The sequence below is a fragment of the Pectinophora gossypiella genome, unplaced genomic scaffold (assembly GCF_024362695.1).
Source record: "Pectinophora gossypiella unplaced genomic scaffold, ilPecGoss1.1 Pgos_81, whole genome shotgun sequence".
In the NCBI taxonomy this organism is placed as follows: Eukaryota; Metazoa; Arthropoda; class Insecta; order Lepidoptera; family Gelechiidae; genus Pectinophora; species Pectinophora gossypiella.
The window spans coordinates 75815-94240 of record NW_026063291.1 but is presented as its reverse complement, the minus strand read 5'-3'; the positions used below and the strand labels follow the sequence as shown (position 1 = coordinate 94240).

At 36.0% G+C, this 18426-nt stretch overlaps 1 protein-coding gene across 1 annotated transcript; it reads left to right on the top strand.

Moving 5' to 3' along the window:
- The first annotated feature begins 846 nt into the window (after positions 1 to 846).
- LOC126381680 (programmed cell death 6-interacting protein-like) lies at positions 847 to 18148 on the top strand. Its single transcript, XM_050031135.1, has 3 exons — positions 847 to 1630; positions 1996 to 2219; positions 18125 to 18148. Exons 1-3 carry the CDS (start codon positions 847 to 849, stop codon positions 18146 to 18148), a joined length of 1032 nt encoding a protein of 343 aa, XP_049887092.1.
- Positions 18149 to 18426: the final 278 nt, after the last annotated feature.

Here is an 18426-nt window from a genome sequence, read left to right as displayed (position 1 = left end):
CTGAACCTAGGAACATGATATTTAGTAGTTTTGGGTGTATCAAGTTAAAAAAAATTGGCTTTTGTAGATAAAGAAAAACACTGACGCGTAAATGTCAAGACGCGTATCTTAGTTTTAATTTCGTATTTTTATTATAATCATAGTTTTTAGTCGACTAATTTACTTGTATTTGTGTTAATTTTAGTATATAAAGTGTGTAAAATAGAAATTTGTGTATTTGAAGTGGAAATATTGGTGTAAATTCAAATCAGCTGATTGTCGTACGGAGACCAACGGACACCGACGTTACAAATTCGAAAATACGGACTAAAACCTGGGGAGTATTGCTTTGTTCCATATTATTACATTAGCTAGCGATAAATATTATTGCTATAACATAACAGTACACAGATCACACCAGAGATTAAAGTCCAACCTCACACCCGGCGCCGTTGTAGTCTCGCTTTGTTTTGACGTTAAGTAGAAACATAGTTGACGACAAAAAAACGGAAACACACAATGTTTTTCTATTTATTTACACACTTACAATAACATTATATTGTTGGCATTATATTGTATATTGTTGCAGTGTAAAACATAACTTTTTACTCCACAAATTAGACATAAATAACGTACACTAACATAATTTTAATTTAAGGTATATTGTATTTCTCTAGTTAATTTAATTGTATTCTTTTGGAGAAATAAATTTCTTAAACCGTAAATAACGTACACAAAGCATTTTGTTATGTAGGTACTTATTGCAGATTGCTAAGTAAAATATTATTAACAATATTATAGGTATTTTCTATTTTTCTTGGAATAGTTACTGCTGCCTTTCCTTTATTATTTCAGATTCTGTCTAGTATGGCTCCCTGCAGCAAAAAGGACTTAGAACAAAAACTGAAGCAAGCCCTTCTTGAACTACAGGCGTCTCAAGAAGAATGCAAGAAGCTTCTAGAAGAACATGAAGAGAGTGAGGCAGAAGTAATTAATGTAAATAATAGAATACTGTCTTTAAAGAACGAGCTCACCGAGTTAGATGGTCGGTATAAGGACTTGCAACACCAACGGGACTACTTACAATCCGTGATCAACTCACAGGATGAATGTCGAAACAACCATGAGGCTGCTCTAAATCGTATCAGAGAACTAGAGCAACAGGTTGCTATAGCCTACAATACAATAAAAGCTCATGAGGACGAACATTCCATCAACGAGTCACAACAAACTATGGCGTTATACAATGAGTTAGTCCGTGGAGAAAATTGCCAAAATAATGAGTCCATGACCATAGATCTCACCTCAATGAGTGATAAATATAGTGATGATGATGAAGGTTGTGAAGAAACACATAAATTGAGACAAGAAAATTGTGAGCTCCAACGCCAATTAGCACGTTTACAGCAATTATATGGGAATGCACAGAAGGAAATCACTGAACACATCAAGGCAACAGAGTCCCTGGTTATTAATACGGAACGGCTTGAGTCTCTGGTGCACGACCGAAACCTGGAGCTGGAAACACTCCGCGCCAAAACAAGCAGCGAGTCTAGCGAGGATTTGCAGCGCGGGGGGTTGGTCGTAATTTCTGGAGCCTCACCGTCCACTAGCGCCGCATGTACCACGCTGCGCGAGACCGCTCCGCGAGGTACCGCGCCCCGTAGGGCTGCGAGACGCAGAGCCGCGCCGCCCAGTGCTGCGTCGCCTATTGCTGCGCCGGCCAGGGCTGCATCGCGTAGGGCTGCGACACGCAGAGCCGCACCGCCCATCGCCGCGTCGCCTATTGCTGCGCCGGCCAGGACTGCATCGCGTAGGGCTGCGACACGCAGAGCCGCGCCGCCCAGTGCCGCGTCGCCTAGTGCTGCGCCGGCAAGGGCCACATCGCGTAGGGTTGCGACACGCAGAGCCGCGCCGCCTATTGCCGCGTTGCCTAGTGCTGCGCCGGCAAGGGCCACACCGCGAAGAGCTGCGAAACGCGGTGCGTGCTCCCCGACGGTGCGCCGCTGTCCGCAGTGATGTGCGACACCGCACCGCCCAACAACGAGCCGCCGTGTGCCGCGCTGCCGAGTGTCGCGCCGGCCGGTGATGTGCCGCCGGGAGCCGAGCCGCGGAGGGTCAGAGTCCGCGGAGCCTCGAGGCGCGGGGCGTCAGCGGCAGTGCCGCCTTCCGCGGCGCAAGCGCCTGCGGCGCCCCCGCCCGCTGCGCCGCCAGGTGGGGCGCTGCGAGGGCCCGGAAAGGTCGCGACCGCATTGCCGGACAACGTCGCGCCCCAGAAAGACTTTGTCCCGCGTCTAACGAAAAAGACTGTTGTGTTCTCGGACGATATAGGCATAGGTTTAGGACCACTTTTAAAAAACTCTTTTGATCATGACATTATTAATGTGTGCATGCCTGGCGCGTCATATTCACAAATCATCACAAAACTATTCCAGTGTAAATATGATGCGAACACTACCGTTATTCTTTTAGTAGGCAATAGTACAGGGCTCACAAAACAGCAGTTAACTAAGTATCATAGGTCGCTAATGACTGTTGAGTGTGGAAACTTAATTATTTGTTCGTTTCCATACTCAAATTCATTAGCTAGTGAGGAAAATAATTATATATTTTCTCTCAACCAACACCTTTACAACAGAACCTGTCATCACAGTAATATTATTTATTTAGATTTGAATAAGTTTATTCAAAATTGTTTAATAACGACAGATAGAATATATCTATCTAAGTACTTTAAAAAAATTATATGTTCAGTACTAGTTTTTTATATTACAGACATTTCTGCCAGACCAGGCAGTAAACTTATTGACTGTACTGTCTTCTACAGTACAAAACCTTTTATTGACGGTAGTCAGCCATGTACCACGAATGGTACTTCATCTTTAAACTAGACAATAAGACAAAAGAGAAGCTTGGAATATTAAAACTAGTTCACCAAAATATTCAAGGCTTCTCTGGCAAAGAATTGGACATAGAATTATTTTTAGAGACATTTTTTATTGACATTTTATGTATTACTGAGCATTGGTTTAAGGATTATGAATTGTTATTCGGTTTTGAAAATTATCATTTGGCTAGCGCTTTCTGTCGAAAGATCAAAATACGTGGTGGCTCCCTTATTTTTATCAGAAATAGTTTAAAATATAAAGAACGCAAAGATATTACTGGACTTTCGATAGAGGGCACTATGGAGATTTCATGTATAGAAACAGAGAAACATATTGTTGTGGCCGTATACAGACCCCCATACAGTGCTAACTTCACAGTTTTTGAATCAGTGATGGAAAATGTACTGAAGGTCATATCCAAAAGTAATAAATCCATTATAGTGTGTGGAGATTTTAACGTTGATTTATATGAAGTAGATTCAATTACAACTAGATTTCTAAGTTTGTTTACATCATTTAACCTTGTTAATATATTTATGGAGCCAACTAGAATTACAGAAACAACTGCCTCATGTTTAGATAACATTTTTTGCAATTGTGATTTCCAAGATAACAGTATCCTTAACTGTTTTAAGTCTGATCACAGTGGGCAGTTGGTTAGTTTTCCAGTACTTAAAAATGTGCAAAAAATTAAATTTAGTACTCGACCCATCACTGATAATCGGATAGAGAAATATCGAAATAGTCTTATTAGTAACTTACCTTGTCCAAACTTTGATACAGACAATCCTGACGATTTTTACAGGGATTTCTTCACTATTATCCATAAAGAATTTGAAAATAATTTTCCTCAAAAGGTAGTTACCAACAGTCAATCATTCAAGTTCAGTGACTGGGCTACCGTAGGCATTCGCAAAAGTAGAAATACTCTTTATTCTTTATATGAGGAAAAAACGTATACACACGCTGATAGTTTCAAAAGCTACGTCAAAAATTATTCTAAAATATTTCGAAGAGTGTGTTATACAGCCAAACAGATGCATATTAGTAGTAAAATAAAGACCGCGGATAATAAAATAAAGGCAGTTTGGCAAGTAATAAATAGTGAAACAAAGGCTTCTAAACCGCGTGAATTAGAATACAATATAGAATCGGGCACTGGGTTAGTAAAACAAGATAAAGATGTAGCTGAAGTTTTTGATAAATTCTTCACGAACATCCCTGTAAAAACTACAGAATCTCTCAGGTCCTCTCCTGTTCAAGCTGATATATTATTAAAAAGTAATGTTACTGCTTGCACTGAATTATTTGATTTTAAACGCGTTGATCCGAGTAGTATTGTTAAAGTATTCAAACAGCTGAAACTTAAAACCTCGAAAGATTTATGGGGATTGTCTGTCAAATTGATGAGCTCTGTTATTGATATCTTAGCACCATATCTAGCTTACATTTTTAATATGAGTGTTGAAAATGGCACTTTTCCAAATTTAATGAAAATCAGTAAAGTTATACCTCTTTTTAAATCGGGCACAAAATCAGACCCCACGAATTATAGACCGGTTTCTATTCTACCAGTACTTAGTAAAATTTTCGAGAAAATTATCTCGACCAACTGCTATGTCATTTTAATTTAAATAACTTACTCCACAGCCAGCAGTTTGGTTTTACTAAGGGTCGGTCTACAACAGACGCGAGTGTGACATTTGTTCGACACATTTTCGATGCTTGGGAGAAGTCGCAGAATGCCGTAGGAGTATTCTGTGACTTGTCTAAGGCGTTCGACTGCGTGGATCACGAGACCTTGCTTTTGAAATTGAGGCACTATGGACTAAATAATGGAGCTCTCAGTTTGTTAAATTCATATCTAGGTGGTAGGATACAAAAGGTACAAATCAATAGTACAACTTCTTCGGGCTCTCATGTTCAAATGGGAGTTCCTCAAGGATCCATTTTGGGTCCGTTTCTTTTTTTAGTGTACATAAATGATTTACCTTATGTAGTACAGAACCAAGCTGACATTGTGCTGTTCGCGGATGACACTTCTCTTATATTTAAAATCGACAGAAAGTTAGAGGAATTTGACGAAGCAAACAGCGCTGTGTCGCAGGTTCTAAGTTGGTTTACAGTAAATAACCTAGTTCTAAATGCTAAGAAAACGAAGTGTATTAAATTTGTTCTACCAAACGTAAAGAAAGTAAATAATAACATTAAAATTAACGATGAGAAACTAGATTTTGTTGAACACACAGTTTTCTTAGGAATTACTGTAGATTCAAAACTTCAATGGGGCCCACATATTGTATCACTAGCGGGCAAGCTAAGTTCAGCAGCATATGCCGTCAGAAGGATCCGACAACTCACAGATGTACCCACTGCTAGACTTGTCTACTTCAGCTACTTCCACAGCATAATGTCTTACGGTATTTTGCTGTGGGGTCGAGCCGCTGATGTAGAAACTATTTTCATCATTCAAAAAAGAGCAGTTCGCGCTATTTATAAGCTGCGTTGTCGGGACTCTTTGAGGGAGCTGTTTAAAGAAATAAATACAGGGTGTTAGTGACATCGTAACGAATACTGAGGGGGATGATTCAGATCAAGATTCTGAGTTAATATCAAGTGGAATTTTCCGTCGCAAAATTCATGTTTTTTTTTAGTTGTTTTTTAATTATTTTTAATTCTATACTTTTGCGATCGAAAATTCCACTTGATATTAACTCAGAATACTGAGCTAAATCAGCCCCCTCAGTATTCGTTACGATGTCACTTACACCCCTTACCAGTACTACAGGTAGCCATACAAGTAGGTATGGGTGTTAGTGACACCGTAACGAATACTGAGGGGGATGATTCAGACCATGATTCTGAGTTGATAATAAGTGGAATTTCCTGTCGGAAAATTTATGAATTTTTTTAATGTTTTTTTAAATTATTTTCCGTTCCATACTTTTGCGACGGAAAAATCCACTTGATATCAACTCAGAATCATGGCCTCAATCATCCCTCAAAGTTTTCGTTACGATGCCACTAACACCCTGTATACTGACTGTCGCAAGTCAATATATATATGAAAACATTATGTATGTACGTAAAAACTTATCTCTCCTTCCGAGAAACTGTGAAAGGCATACTTACAATACAAGAAATAAACATAAAATTGCTATTCAAAATTCTAGATTAAGTAAATTAAATTCATCTTTTTTGGGGTTATGTATACGTTTTTACAATAAGCAAAATTAAAAATTTTGGAAAAACCCACGACGGTAAAAATATCATCGAAAAAGAATAAAATAATTCAAAACCCCCGACTTAACCCAATTATTATGTAACGAAATATTATATTAGACTTAAAAATACTTTCTAAAAAAGAGTTGATATCTCGAGACATCGGTAATAGATATACTTAAGTACCTAAACAATGTATATGGATGTTTACAGTTTTTTCCTAACGTGTCTGTTTCTCGAAGATATCCTTAAATGTAGCGATAATAATTTTACCATAATACATAACCGAGGAATATCCGTCGGGGGCTGCCTTTTCTATATAAAATTTCAACAAAAATTTAATCATACTCATAAGTGTATTTTAAATCGTCGTTAAACATCTAAAATTCTTCAATAATTGTATTAAAGTCACTAGAAAAACTTTAGCTGGGTTAATGGCAGCCCCCGACGGATATTCCTCGGTTATGTATTATATGGTAAAATTATTATCGCTACATTTAAGGATATCTTCGAGAAACAGACACGTTAGGAAAAAACTGTAAACATCCATATTCATTGTTTAGGTACTTAAGTATATCTATTACCGATGTCTCGAGATATCAACTCTTTTTTAGAAAGTATTTTTAAGTCTAATATAATATTTCGTTACATAATAATTGGGTTAAGTCGGGGGTTTTGAATTATTTTATTCTTTTTCGATGATATTTTTACCGTCGTGGGTTTTTCCAAAATTTTTAATTTTGCTTAATTTTATTTCAGACTTTTTAGAGAGCATATACGAATTATAATCTATATAATGTGTAGGTAAGATCTCGCAAAACAATAAGTGTGATTCATCCTACCACATAATATTAAGTCCCTCTATAACACTCATCTGAGAACATGCACCAATCACCCACGAACTCATTCCTGAAATCCGCATTGAAATCAGACAATACGTTTTAATTTTAATAATATTGCAATATAAACGTTTCACACTAATATAGCAGCGCCTCCTAGTGAGTTAATATCATAAGACTTATCTTAGACCATGCACCATTCAACTACGAACCCATTGCTGAAAACCGCATTGAAATTGGACAATTCGTTTTAATATTATTGCAATACTATTTTTCACTAATATTGTAGCACCCTCTAGAAAGACGTAATTTTATATTATTTGGGAACATGCAATAAGCTACCACGTACACATTGCCGAAAACAGAATTTATTGTAATCGGACATTTCGTTTTGATTATATTGCAACATTGTTTTGCACTAATATTGTGGCACCCCCTAGTGAGTTACAGCCATGACACCTGTCTAAGAACATGAACTCATCAAACACAATCCCGTTATTGAAAACCGCCTCAAAATCGGATCATTAGTTTAAAAGATAGGTGGTAACATTACTTTGCACAAACGCACACACAAACATCTCTCACCCTAAACGCATATACCTGCTCCGTTCCGTCGTGGGTAATAAATGTAATTAAAATTATACTAACCGTAATTAACAACACTTTGCTTTACTTAATACATAACATACATAAACTGCCTATATACGTCCCACTGCTGGGCACAGGCCTCCCCTCAATCAACCGGAGGGGGTATGGAGCATACTCCACCACGCTGCTCCACTGCGGGTTGGTGGAGGTATTTTTACGGCTAATAGCCGGGACCAACGGCTTAACGTGCCCTCCGAAGCACGGAATCATCTTACTTTTTCGGACAATCAGGTGATTCAAGCCTGAAAAGTCCTTACCAAACAAAGGATAGTCTCACAAAGTGATTTCGACAATGTCCCCATCGGGAATCGAACCCGGACCACAAGATCGTGAGCCTAACGCTCTAACCACCTCTCTAACCACGAACGAATTACCTAAAGCACCGTTTTATAGTTAGAACTTGTAGCAAATATAATGATAAATAACAATAGCATTGACATATTTCATCTTAAGCACAATCAATTTGTATCTGCCCTCAAAACGTTGGAACAAATGTAGCATCAACTTTTCTTTCTATTTTTGTATTGCTTGCTTACTTAATTTATTTATTGCTTCTGTCTACTTCTCAGTGATGCATGTATTAGTTATAAGTGGAGACTTCATTGGCTAATGTACAAACTATTTGCATTTTTAAATTGTTATTTAAGCTGTTTGTTTCCCGATTTGAAATAAATAATAAATAAATAACCACTAGACCACGGAGGCTGTTTACTTAATACTACCTGATTATTGAGTGATGGGTTCAAGTTTATGAATTAAACTAGCTGGTACCCGCGACGTCGTCTGCGTACTTTTAATTTGAATATTAAGGATTATATAAAAGGAACGGTATAGCATGTGATTAAAAGAGAGTAAGTAGGTATATTTAAAAAAAATAAAAAATATCTGTTTACAGTCGTTATAAAGTATCTATGTATTCCATTGAGTGGCAGAAATTACCTAGGAATATTTATCGGTCCCTTATGTCCAAGACACTTACAGGGTCAGCGTCACGTTGTGTACAAAAATATTTTAAAATGACCTAATTTAAAACTTTTTTGTACACAACGTTTGCTATTTTGTTATTATTTGTTAAAATGTAGAAATTGTTTGGACTCGACACTCGCGAGCAGGCCACGTATACACCACGTGCGCTCCCCCACCACAAGACAGCGCCGTTGACTGCCGCCACACTTCGGCGAATGTGCGCGACGACGAACGACGACCGACGGCAGTGGCGGCGATGCAGAGTATTCGTTAAAAGGAACTTTATCTACAAAAGCCAAATTTTTTAACTTGATACACCCAAAACTACTAAATATCATGTTCCTAGGTTCAGTGGTTAATATTTTGTATACAAAAAGTTTGGCTTCGTAGTTCCCGTTCCGAATCCGTTCCGTTCCGTTCGAATTTCGGAAAATCCGTTTGTTGAAAAACTCTGCACATCCTAAGAGACCTACGTACCAAGTTTCATGGTTTTATCTTCAAAAATGACGAATACCCATACAAACATTCAACCCGTATTTCACCCCCATACTGGTAAAAATTTCAAAATGCTTGAACAAACGATTTTTTGTTTGTTATTTAGTGCCTAAACACAAAATTTAATATTTTTATCTTGAAAAATGACGAACCTCATAAAAAATTTCAACACCTATTTCATCCCTCAAAGATCGAATTTTCAAAAACGCTTTAACAAATTGTTTTTTTATTTCTTATCAAGTTCCTAAATATAAAGTTTCGTGGTTTTATCCCCAAAAATGACGAACTCCCATACAAACTTTCAACCCTCATTTCACCCCCTCACTGGTCGAAATTTCAGCAACGCTAGAACAAATGTTTAATTATTTTTTATCAAGTGCTTAAATATAAAGTTTCATGGATTTATATTTTACTAGCTGGTACCCGCGACTTCGTCTGCGTACTTTTAATTTGAATATTAAGGATTATATAAAAGGAACGGTATAGCATGTGATTAAAAGAGAGTAAGTAGGTATATTTAAAAAAAAATAAAAAATATCTGTTTACAGTCGTTATAAAGTACCTATGTATTCCATTGAGTGGCAGAAATTACCTAGGAATTTTATCGGTCCCTTATGTCCAAGACACTTACAGGGTCAGCGTCACGTTGTGTACAAAAATATTTTAAAATGACCTAATTTAAAACTTTTTTGTACACAACGTTTGCTATTTTGTTATTATTTGTTAAAATGTAGAAATTGTTTGGACTCGACACTCGCGAGCAGGCCACGTATACACCACGTGCGCTCCCCCACCACAAGACAGCGCCGTTGACTGCCGCCACACTTCGGCGAATGTGCGCGACGACGAACGACGACCGACGGCAGTGGCGGCGATGCAGAGTATTCGTTAAAAGGAACTTTATCTACAAAAGCCAATTTTTTTTAACTTGATACACCCAAAACTACTAAATATCATGTTCCTAAGTTCAGTGGTTAATATTTTGTATACAAAAAGTTTGGCTTCGTAGTTCCCGTTCCGAATCCGTTCCGTTCCGTTCGAATTTCGGAAAATCCGTTTGTTGAAAAACTCTGCACATCCTAAGAGACCTACGTACCAAGTTTCATGGTTTTATCTTCAAAAATGACGAATACCCATACAAACATTCAACCCGTATTTCACCCCCATACTGGTAAAAATTTCAAAATGCTTGAACAAACGATTTTTTGTTTGTTATTTAGTGCCTAAACACAAAATTTAATATTTTTATCTTGAAAAATGACGAACCTCATAAAAAATTTCAACACCTATTTCATCCCCTCAAAGATCGAATTTTCAAAAACGCTTTAACAAATTGTTTTTTTATTTCTTATCAAGTTCCTAAATATAAAGTTTCGTGGTTTTATCCCCAAAAATGACGAACTCCCATACAAACTTTCAAATAAAATAAAAATAAAAATGTTTATTTCTTTATCTTGGTTATTTTACATTATCAGGTGCACGGAGGCTCCATTTAAGCAACGATTTGCTTGTGATAGGAAACTCCGCTCTTCTCTAACTAGATTTACATTATTATTTAACTAGGCTACAGTAATTAAGTAAAACTAAGTACATCGTCTTTACAAATCAAGAGGTATCATAAGTGTAAGTACTAGTTTTAATTTAAGGGGTACAAAGTTTCACATAGAGGCCGTAATAACGCTAAGGTACTAAGCGAATTTTATTTATACCTACAGTTTGCAGTGTGCGTACGTGTGTGTGTTGTGTGTGTGTGTGTGTGTGTGTGTGTGTGTGTGTGTTGTGTGTGTGTGTGTGTGTGAGAGAGAGAGAGAGAGAGTTGTGTGTTTTTATGTGGGTATGCGGTTGGTGTGAGAGAAATGGAGAGAGAGTGTATGGATCTAAGTAGATTTAACTATTTGGAAGTGGTTTTAAGTAGCAGTTTAGTTTATTTTCTGGTTTGAATTATATTTTCGATTTCTTGATATGTTTTGGTTTTTAGCCAGGCAACAAGGATTTTTTTGCAATTGAAAAATGTTAGGTGATATATATTTAGTTGTTTGTTTAATAAATTGTAGATGTGTGATGATTGTCTTTTATATTGGCTCATAGCATAGGTGGTTTTAGTTTGTGTTTTATGAGCGACATCAAAATTCCGCCTTTTATTTTTGAGTAAGTTTTTGTCGTAAGGAAGAGATTATGTTTCTTTTGCGCTAATTGAAGAATATAAAGCTTTCTGACCGTTAGTATATCAGATTGTAAATAAAGAGATTCGGTGTCATATCTAAAGGGCTTAAAGAGCATTACCTTTAAAAGCGATCTCTGTGCCCTTTCTAATTCGAGGAATTTGGTTTTCGTTGCGCCACCCCATATTGGCAAGCAGTAACTTATAATTGACTGGGCTAATGAGATGTAAATTTGTCGTAACAGTTTTTTTGTCGCTACATGTCTTAGTGTTTTAAATAACCAAATAAATTTGCGAACTCTCTTCATGATTAGTTCTGTATGTTCGTGCCAAGTGAGCTTTTGGTCAACCATTATACCCAGATATTTTATGGATTGTACTTTATTTAAAACTGTACAGTTACAGTTTACTGTTGATGGATTTGAACATCTGTGTATTTTTATTTTAAAGTCATCGTTTGGTTGTGTTCTGTTGTAGATGGTGAAGCAAATGTAATTTGTTTTTTGTTCGTTTAAAGTTAGTAAGTGTCCATCTAACCATTCCGCTACTTTAATTAATCCAGATTCAGTCGCAGATCGAACCTCTTCCCAAGTTTTACCGTGAAAGACAATAGCGGTGTCATCAGCATAAGAAAAAATTTTTCCCTTCTCGATATCCATGCTACATAGGCTATTTATATAGGTGAGAAACAATGTCGGCCCCAAAACGCTTCCTTGCGGTACTCCGTAGGTGACTGTCGTTTCCATACTGACGTGTTCATCTATTTTTACAGTTTGTTTACGCTCTGATAGGTAGTCCTTTAGTAGCGAGAGAGGGACGCCTCTTATACCTATATGTTCTAGACCCTGTAGAAGAATGGAGACAGATACCGTATCAAATGCTTTCTTTAGGTCCAGGAAGACCGCCAGACACTTATCTCCACTGTCTACAATATTAATAACAGTGGAGGTGAGGTCCAGTATAGCATCTTCAGTTGAGATCCCTTTTTGAAAGCCATATTGTGATGTAGCTAGAACATTAAATTTAGATAAATATTTCAAAACTCGGCTGTTTATTAGTTTTTCTAAGATTTTGGATATGGCAGGTAAAACTGATATTGGCCTATAATTTGTAGGATCGGCTCTGTCTCCGTTTTTATACACAGGCGTAATAATTGCCTTTTTTAATGCATCGGGGAAAATACCCTGTTGAAAACACAGATTTGCAAGGTGAACTATTATAGGAACTATGTCTGTGTGTGCTGCTTTAAGAAAACTTGGTGTTATGTTATCCCATCCTGCGGCGCTGTTTGATCTTAGACTCATTAATATAGAATGAGCTTCCCATTTGTCGGTTTCCATGAGTACGAATGATGACATTTGTTGATTACTGCGTGAGTCCTTATAAACTCGTAAAAAGAACGGAATTTTATAAGACTTGGTTAATTTAAAGATAGGATCTTAGGCACGGACACAGGCTACTTTTTACGGCGGGAAAATGCCTCTTTCCCGCGGAAATCTAGCGTGATCGTGTCAAGAAGCGCATGACGCCATAGCAACTGAAATCATTTTGATGTTTTTTTTAAACTGAGTGTTACTAAGACTTCAAGTTACTATTTGATCACTTTTCTAACTTAGAGGGTAGGTAGGCGCCATAATTTAGGGAATTTATGATAAAATTTTGATGCAACTGTCTTTATTAAACAGTTATATCTCTCATTCCTACAGGAACCTACACATAGCTATAGCTAGCTATCTATTAACATTAAAACTCTTTCTAGAATCACATTACGCCAATTAATTGATCTGATTTGTATAAGTTTTTTTATTCAACTGACTGTTACATTACATACAGATAAAATCTAATTACTTACACCACATAATTAATATAGTACTACATGACTAGCTACGCTTTAAACTTGAGGAGGTAATTCGATAGACATTTATACGAACTTTAAGCCCAGTAATCAATCATAGTAATAAGGTAATACTCATTTTAGACAAAGAAACGGATAGGTAATCAGTTCGTCAACGAAATTATAACACCTACACTTAGTTTGTTTACTATTTAACGAGGGAAAATAATCCTTACTAATATTATAAATGCGAAAGTAACTCTGTCTGTCTGTTACGCTTTCCCGCTTAAACCTCTCAACCGATTTTGATTAAATTTGGCACAGACAATCTTTAGACCCTGAGAAAGAAAATAGGATACCTTTTATTGCGAAAAGAAGGGACGAAGAGATTGAAATAGGGGTTGAAAGTTTGTATGGGATATTTTAATTATCCATACTAATATTATAAATGCGAAAGTAACTCTGTCTGTCTGTCTGTCTGTCTGTCTGTTACTCTTTCACGCCTAAACGGCTCAACGGATTTTGATGAAATTTGGTATGGTGATAGATGATAACCTAGAAATGGTCATAGGCTATAAATAATCACGCCATCGTTCTTAGGGGGTAGGCAGTTGGCAGATAACTAAATTGATTTAGTGATTTGTAGTCGTTTTTGTTGGGACTTTTGCTCTTTCACGTCTAAACGGCTGAACGGATTTTAATGAAATTTAGTAAGGTAATAGTTGGTTATCTAAAAACGGTTGTACGATCAAATTGATCACGTCATCGTACTTAGGGGGTAGGAAGTAGGCAGAAAACTGAATTGAGTTAGTGATTTTTTTATGGTTTTTGCTGGGAGTTTTGTCTATCATGCCTAAACGGCTCAACGGATTTTGATGAAATTTAGTTAGCTGATAGATAGTAATCTAGAAAAGGATATGGCCTATTAATATTTATGCTATCGTACTTAAGGCGTAGGCAGTAGACAGAAAACTAGGTTAGTGATTTTTAATTGTTTGTTTTAAAAGTTTGCCTCATTCACGCCTTAACGTCTGAACGGAATTTTATAAGACTTGGTTAATTTAAAGATAGGATCTTAGGCACGGACACAGGCTACTTTTTATGGCGGGAAAATACCTCATTCCCGCGGAAATCTAGATTTCGTGATCGTGTCAAGAAGCGCATGACGCCATAGCTACTGGAATGATTTCGATGTTTTTTTTTAAACTGAGTGACCTCAAGTTAGTACTTGATCACTTTTCTAACTTAGAGGGTAGGTAGGCGCCATAATTTAGGGAATTTATGATAAAATTTTGATGCAACTGTCTTTATTAAACAGTTATATCTCATTCCTACAGGAACCTACACATAGCTATAGCTAGCTATCTATTAACATTAAAACTCTTTCTAGAATCACATTACGCCAATTAATTGATCTGATTTGTATAAGTTTTTTTATTCAACTGACTGTTACATTACATACAGATAAAATCTAATTACTTACACCACATAATTAATATAGTACTACATGACTAGCTACGCTTTAAACTTGAGGAGGTAATTCGATAGACATTTATACGAACTTTAAGCCCAGTAATCAATCATAGTAATAAGGTAATACTCATTTTAGACAAAGAAACGGATAGGTAATCAGTTCGTCAACGAAATTATAACACCTACACTTAGTTTGTTTACTATTTAACGAGGGAAAATAATCCTTACTAATATTATAAATGCGAAAGTAACTCTGTCTGTCTGTCTGTCTGTCTGTTACGCTTTCCCGCTTAAACCTCTCAACCGAAGTAGGTAGTTATTGGGCATTCTAAATCATCTTTTTTTCTCAATTTCACTCACAGCTCGCTCGCCCGACGAGCGAGCTTTTTCGCTTCATTTCGAAAAAAGATGATTTAGAATGCCCAATAACTGATTCGAAATTGTGGAGACCGATTGCAATTGAAAATCAACTAACCTTTGCTTATTGTGTTGTTTCGTACTGTGAATCATTTTAACATATATACTTAGGTCAACAACTTAAGATTTTAGTACATGACAGACGGCTCCGGAGATACACACGAGTGATGAAATTTATGAAACAAAAACAATCCTTGAACCTAAATAACGTTTGTCCTGTTACGAATGGTTCTAAAGTACACCGTCACGGTAAACTATTACCAAATTCAATTCGATGCATAGTTTGTGGTCCGTCAAACTGTGGAAAGACAAATTTAGTAATAGGACTTTTATTACATGAAGACGGTTTACGTTTTGATAACTTATATATTTATTCAAAATCTCTTTACCAACCAAAATATATCTTCTTAGAAAAGGTATTAAAATTGGTACCAAACGTAACATTTGAAAACTATACTGAAAGTGAAGAAATTTTGAGTCCTCATCACGCCAAGCCTAATTCCATAATAATTTTTGACGACGTAGCCTGTGAAAATCAAAACAATATTCGAGATTACTTTTCTATGGGAAGACACAAAAATATTGATTGCTTTTACTTAAATCAAACATATACCAAAGTCCCAAAGCAACTTATTAGAGACAATGCAAATCTGATTGTGCTATTTAAACAAGATGATATAAATTTAAGACACATATATGACGAACATGTTGGGTCTGATATGTCCTGGATACAATTTCGTAAAATGTGTTCTAAAGTATGGAAAAAACAATACAGTTATGTTGTGATTAATAAAGATTGTGAAAAAAATAATGGGTGTTATAGGATGAAATTTGATACATTTATTGTTCTCGATTGAACTGGTATATTAAATACATCATTGGATCTTAGCTTTCATTTGTAAACTGAACAGCACCGAAGTCAATCCCAAATGGAAAAAGACCTTAAACAACGAATCATAAAATCTGCATCTGCAGTGAAGAAAAAAGTGAAGATGATGAGGAATATTAAAAATAATAATGAACAAATTTTAGAAACTATTTTCGAACCAATATCCAAACCATTGAAGGAAATCGCAGCCAAGCCTGCGAAAGACCATATAAACGATTTTGAAAATAGTTTTAAAACTGAAAAAGAAGAATCAGTCGAAAGCGATAGTAGTTACGATTGTTCGAGCGAAGATGATTTAAATGAAGCTACTCCTAAGCCCCCACTCCTAAGTACTCCAGTCAACGACTCATACGGCAATAATAATTTTAGTAATGAATCATTCAAAACATTGGAGTCGGATTCAAGTCCACTTAAAAATGTATCATCGTGGTCTTTATCATCTGATGTTATACGAGATGTTCCTTTTGGATTAAGATATGATCGTGGAAAGCTTATGATGGGTATTACACGAGTGTCAGATGAAGAAGATGGTCTACATATTGGTAATCTTAATTTCGAAAAAACTCCAGGTTTTATGGAATTATTAACAAAAAAGACACCTAATCTGTCATTAGTTACAGAACAGGATAAACAAGCGTATAAGGTTGCGTTGCTTGAAACCAACGCGCATCGTAGAGACTATGATCAAAAGAAACCAATAAAGAGCAATAAGGGTTTAAAGTATTTACGTATTATAAAACCGCTGTTCAGACATTCAAAAGAAAGAGATTTTTCAAGTACCGAAAATCTTACACAAGGAAGAGGTCTTCCCCTGTTAAAGAAAGTAAATCAAAATACAGATTTCGTTTATTGGGATGATCCTAACGAATTGGTAGAAAGGTTAAAATTGCTTGTTGCATCCCGTGACGCTGGCAACACTGGGTTGGATAATGAAATTATTTCAATTATAGAAGAATTGCGTGAAGCTAATATTATTAAATAAAATAAGATATAATGACAAAATTTGTACAGTTGACTTCTATTTGTGCATTTGTTAACACAAAAATGAACATAGATAAATTTGGTCATCACGTACATAAACGTTTACGTCTATCAGATTATTTCGAAGCATTAAATGATACTTTAGTGAAATCAGATACAGGAGACTTTGATTTAAAGCTCACACGCTTACGAGGACTACCTTCTCCGTCATTTAATGATGAAGCAGTTAATAAACAATACATTGAAACGAAACTGAAACAAATATATTCTACCAAAGAATTTGAACAGAAAGTTAAAAGTGAAATAGACTCTTATTTAAAACAGTTTAAAGAACAATTATATGTAGCTTTGTCAGCTAGCTATTATAATAAGCCTGAAATCGATAAAATAATTGCAACTATATCAAACAAAAATACCTCTAAAAAAGCAGCATGAGTAAACAGAGTATCGTGGAAGAACTACATAAACCTGCGAGACGGAATTTTCCTCGTCGACCAACAGTTATTAAAGGAATCGATGATTTATGGCAAGCAGACCTTATTGACATGCAAAAATTTTCTCATTATAATAGTGGTTTTAAGTACATACTGGTTGTAATTGATACTTTTTCTAAGTTTTCTTGGGCTATACCATTAAAATCAAAAGCAAAAAAATGATTGTGCAAGCTATGCTAAATATTTTAGATAGTTCTGCACGCACTCCTTCTTTTTTACAAACAGATCAAGGAAAGGAGTTTTTTAACGCTTCTTTCCAAAATTTGATGAAGCAGTATGGTATTAAACATTATTCAACATTTTCTACAAAAAAGGCCTCAATAGTGGAGCGATTGATCAGAACGTTAAAAAGTAAACTGTATAAATATTTTAGCTTAGAAGGCAAATATAAATGGGTGCCGAAAATTTTAGATTTAGCTGTTACATCGTATAACAATAGTGTGCATCGTACTACTAAATTTAAACCGATAGATGTAAATAAGGAAAATGAACACATTATAAAAGAAAACATCCTCAGTTCACAAGTTAAAAGAAAAAAAACAAAAGCAAAATACCAAATTGGTGACCAAGTACGCATTAGCAAGCACAAAAGTGACTTTTATAAAGGGTACACACCGAACTGGTCTACAGAAATATTTAATATAGTGAAAGTTAACAACACTAATCCCATAACCTAATGCGTGATTATAATCAGACTTAGAAACGACTTCGTCGCTTATACTGCTATAGAAGCACTCTCTCGGTGGTAACTTATCTTCCGTGTAAGATTCCCAGTTAGTCATGTATTCATAAGGATAAACACCTTTACGTCTTAATAAATTAAATTGTCGATTTTCAGGATAAAAGTGTGCCAAGTGTGTAAAACCGTCTTTATTTATATTTTCTGCTAATTTCTCTAAACTGGTGCCCAAAAATTTGAAAGAATCCACAAAACGGACAGGTACGTACTCTTGCTGACCTTGGTGATTTATTGTAAAGAATTTAGTAAAAGAAATATAATTCTCTTTGGTTTTGGCTATCACTTTAATGTCACCAGCAATGTTTGCTAATTCACGTATAAACAGATGACTGTCATAGCCTGATAAATTATGAAAAAAAATGGGGATGAATTTCGGCAAACGAAAACGAATATTACAGTAA

Coding starts and splice junctions, on each gene's coding strand:
- LOC126381680 (XM_050031135.1), top strand. CDS start 847: ATGGCTCCCTGCAGCAAAAAGGACTTAGAACAAAAACTGAAGCAAGCC. Junction 1,631..1,995: donor GCGCGAGACCGCTCCGCGAG/GTACCGCGCCCC, acceptor CGCTGTCCGCAG/TGATGTGCGACACCGCACCG. Junction 2,220..18,124: donor CGCTGCGAGGGCCCGGAAAG/GTCGCGACCGCA, acceptor GTCGATTTTCAG/GATAAAAGTGTGCCAAGTGT.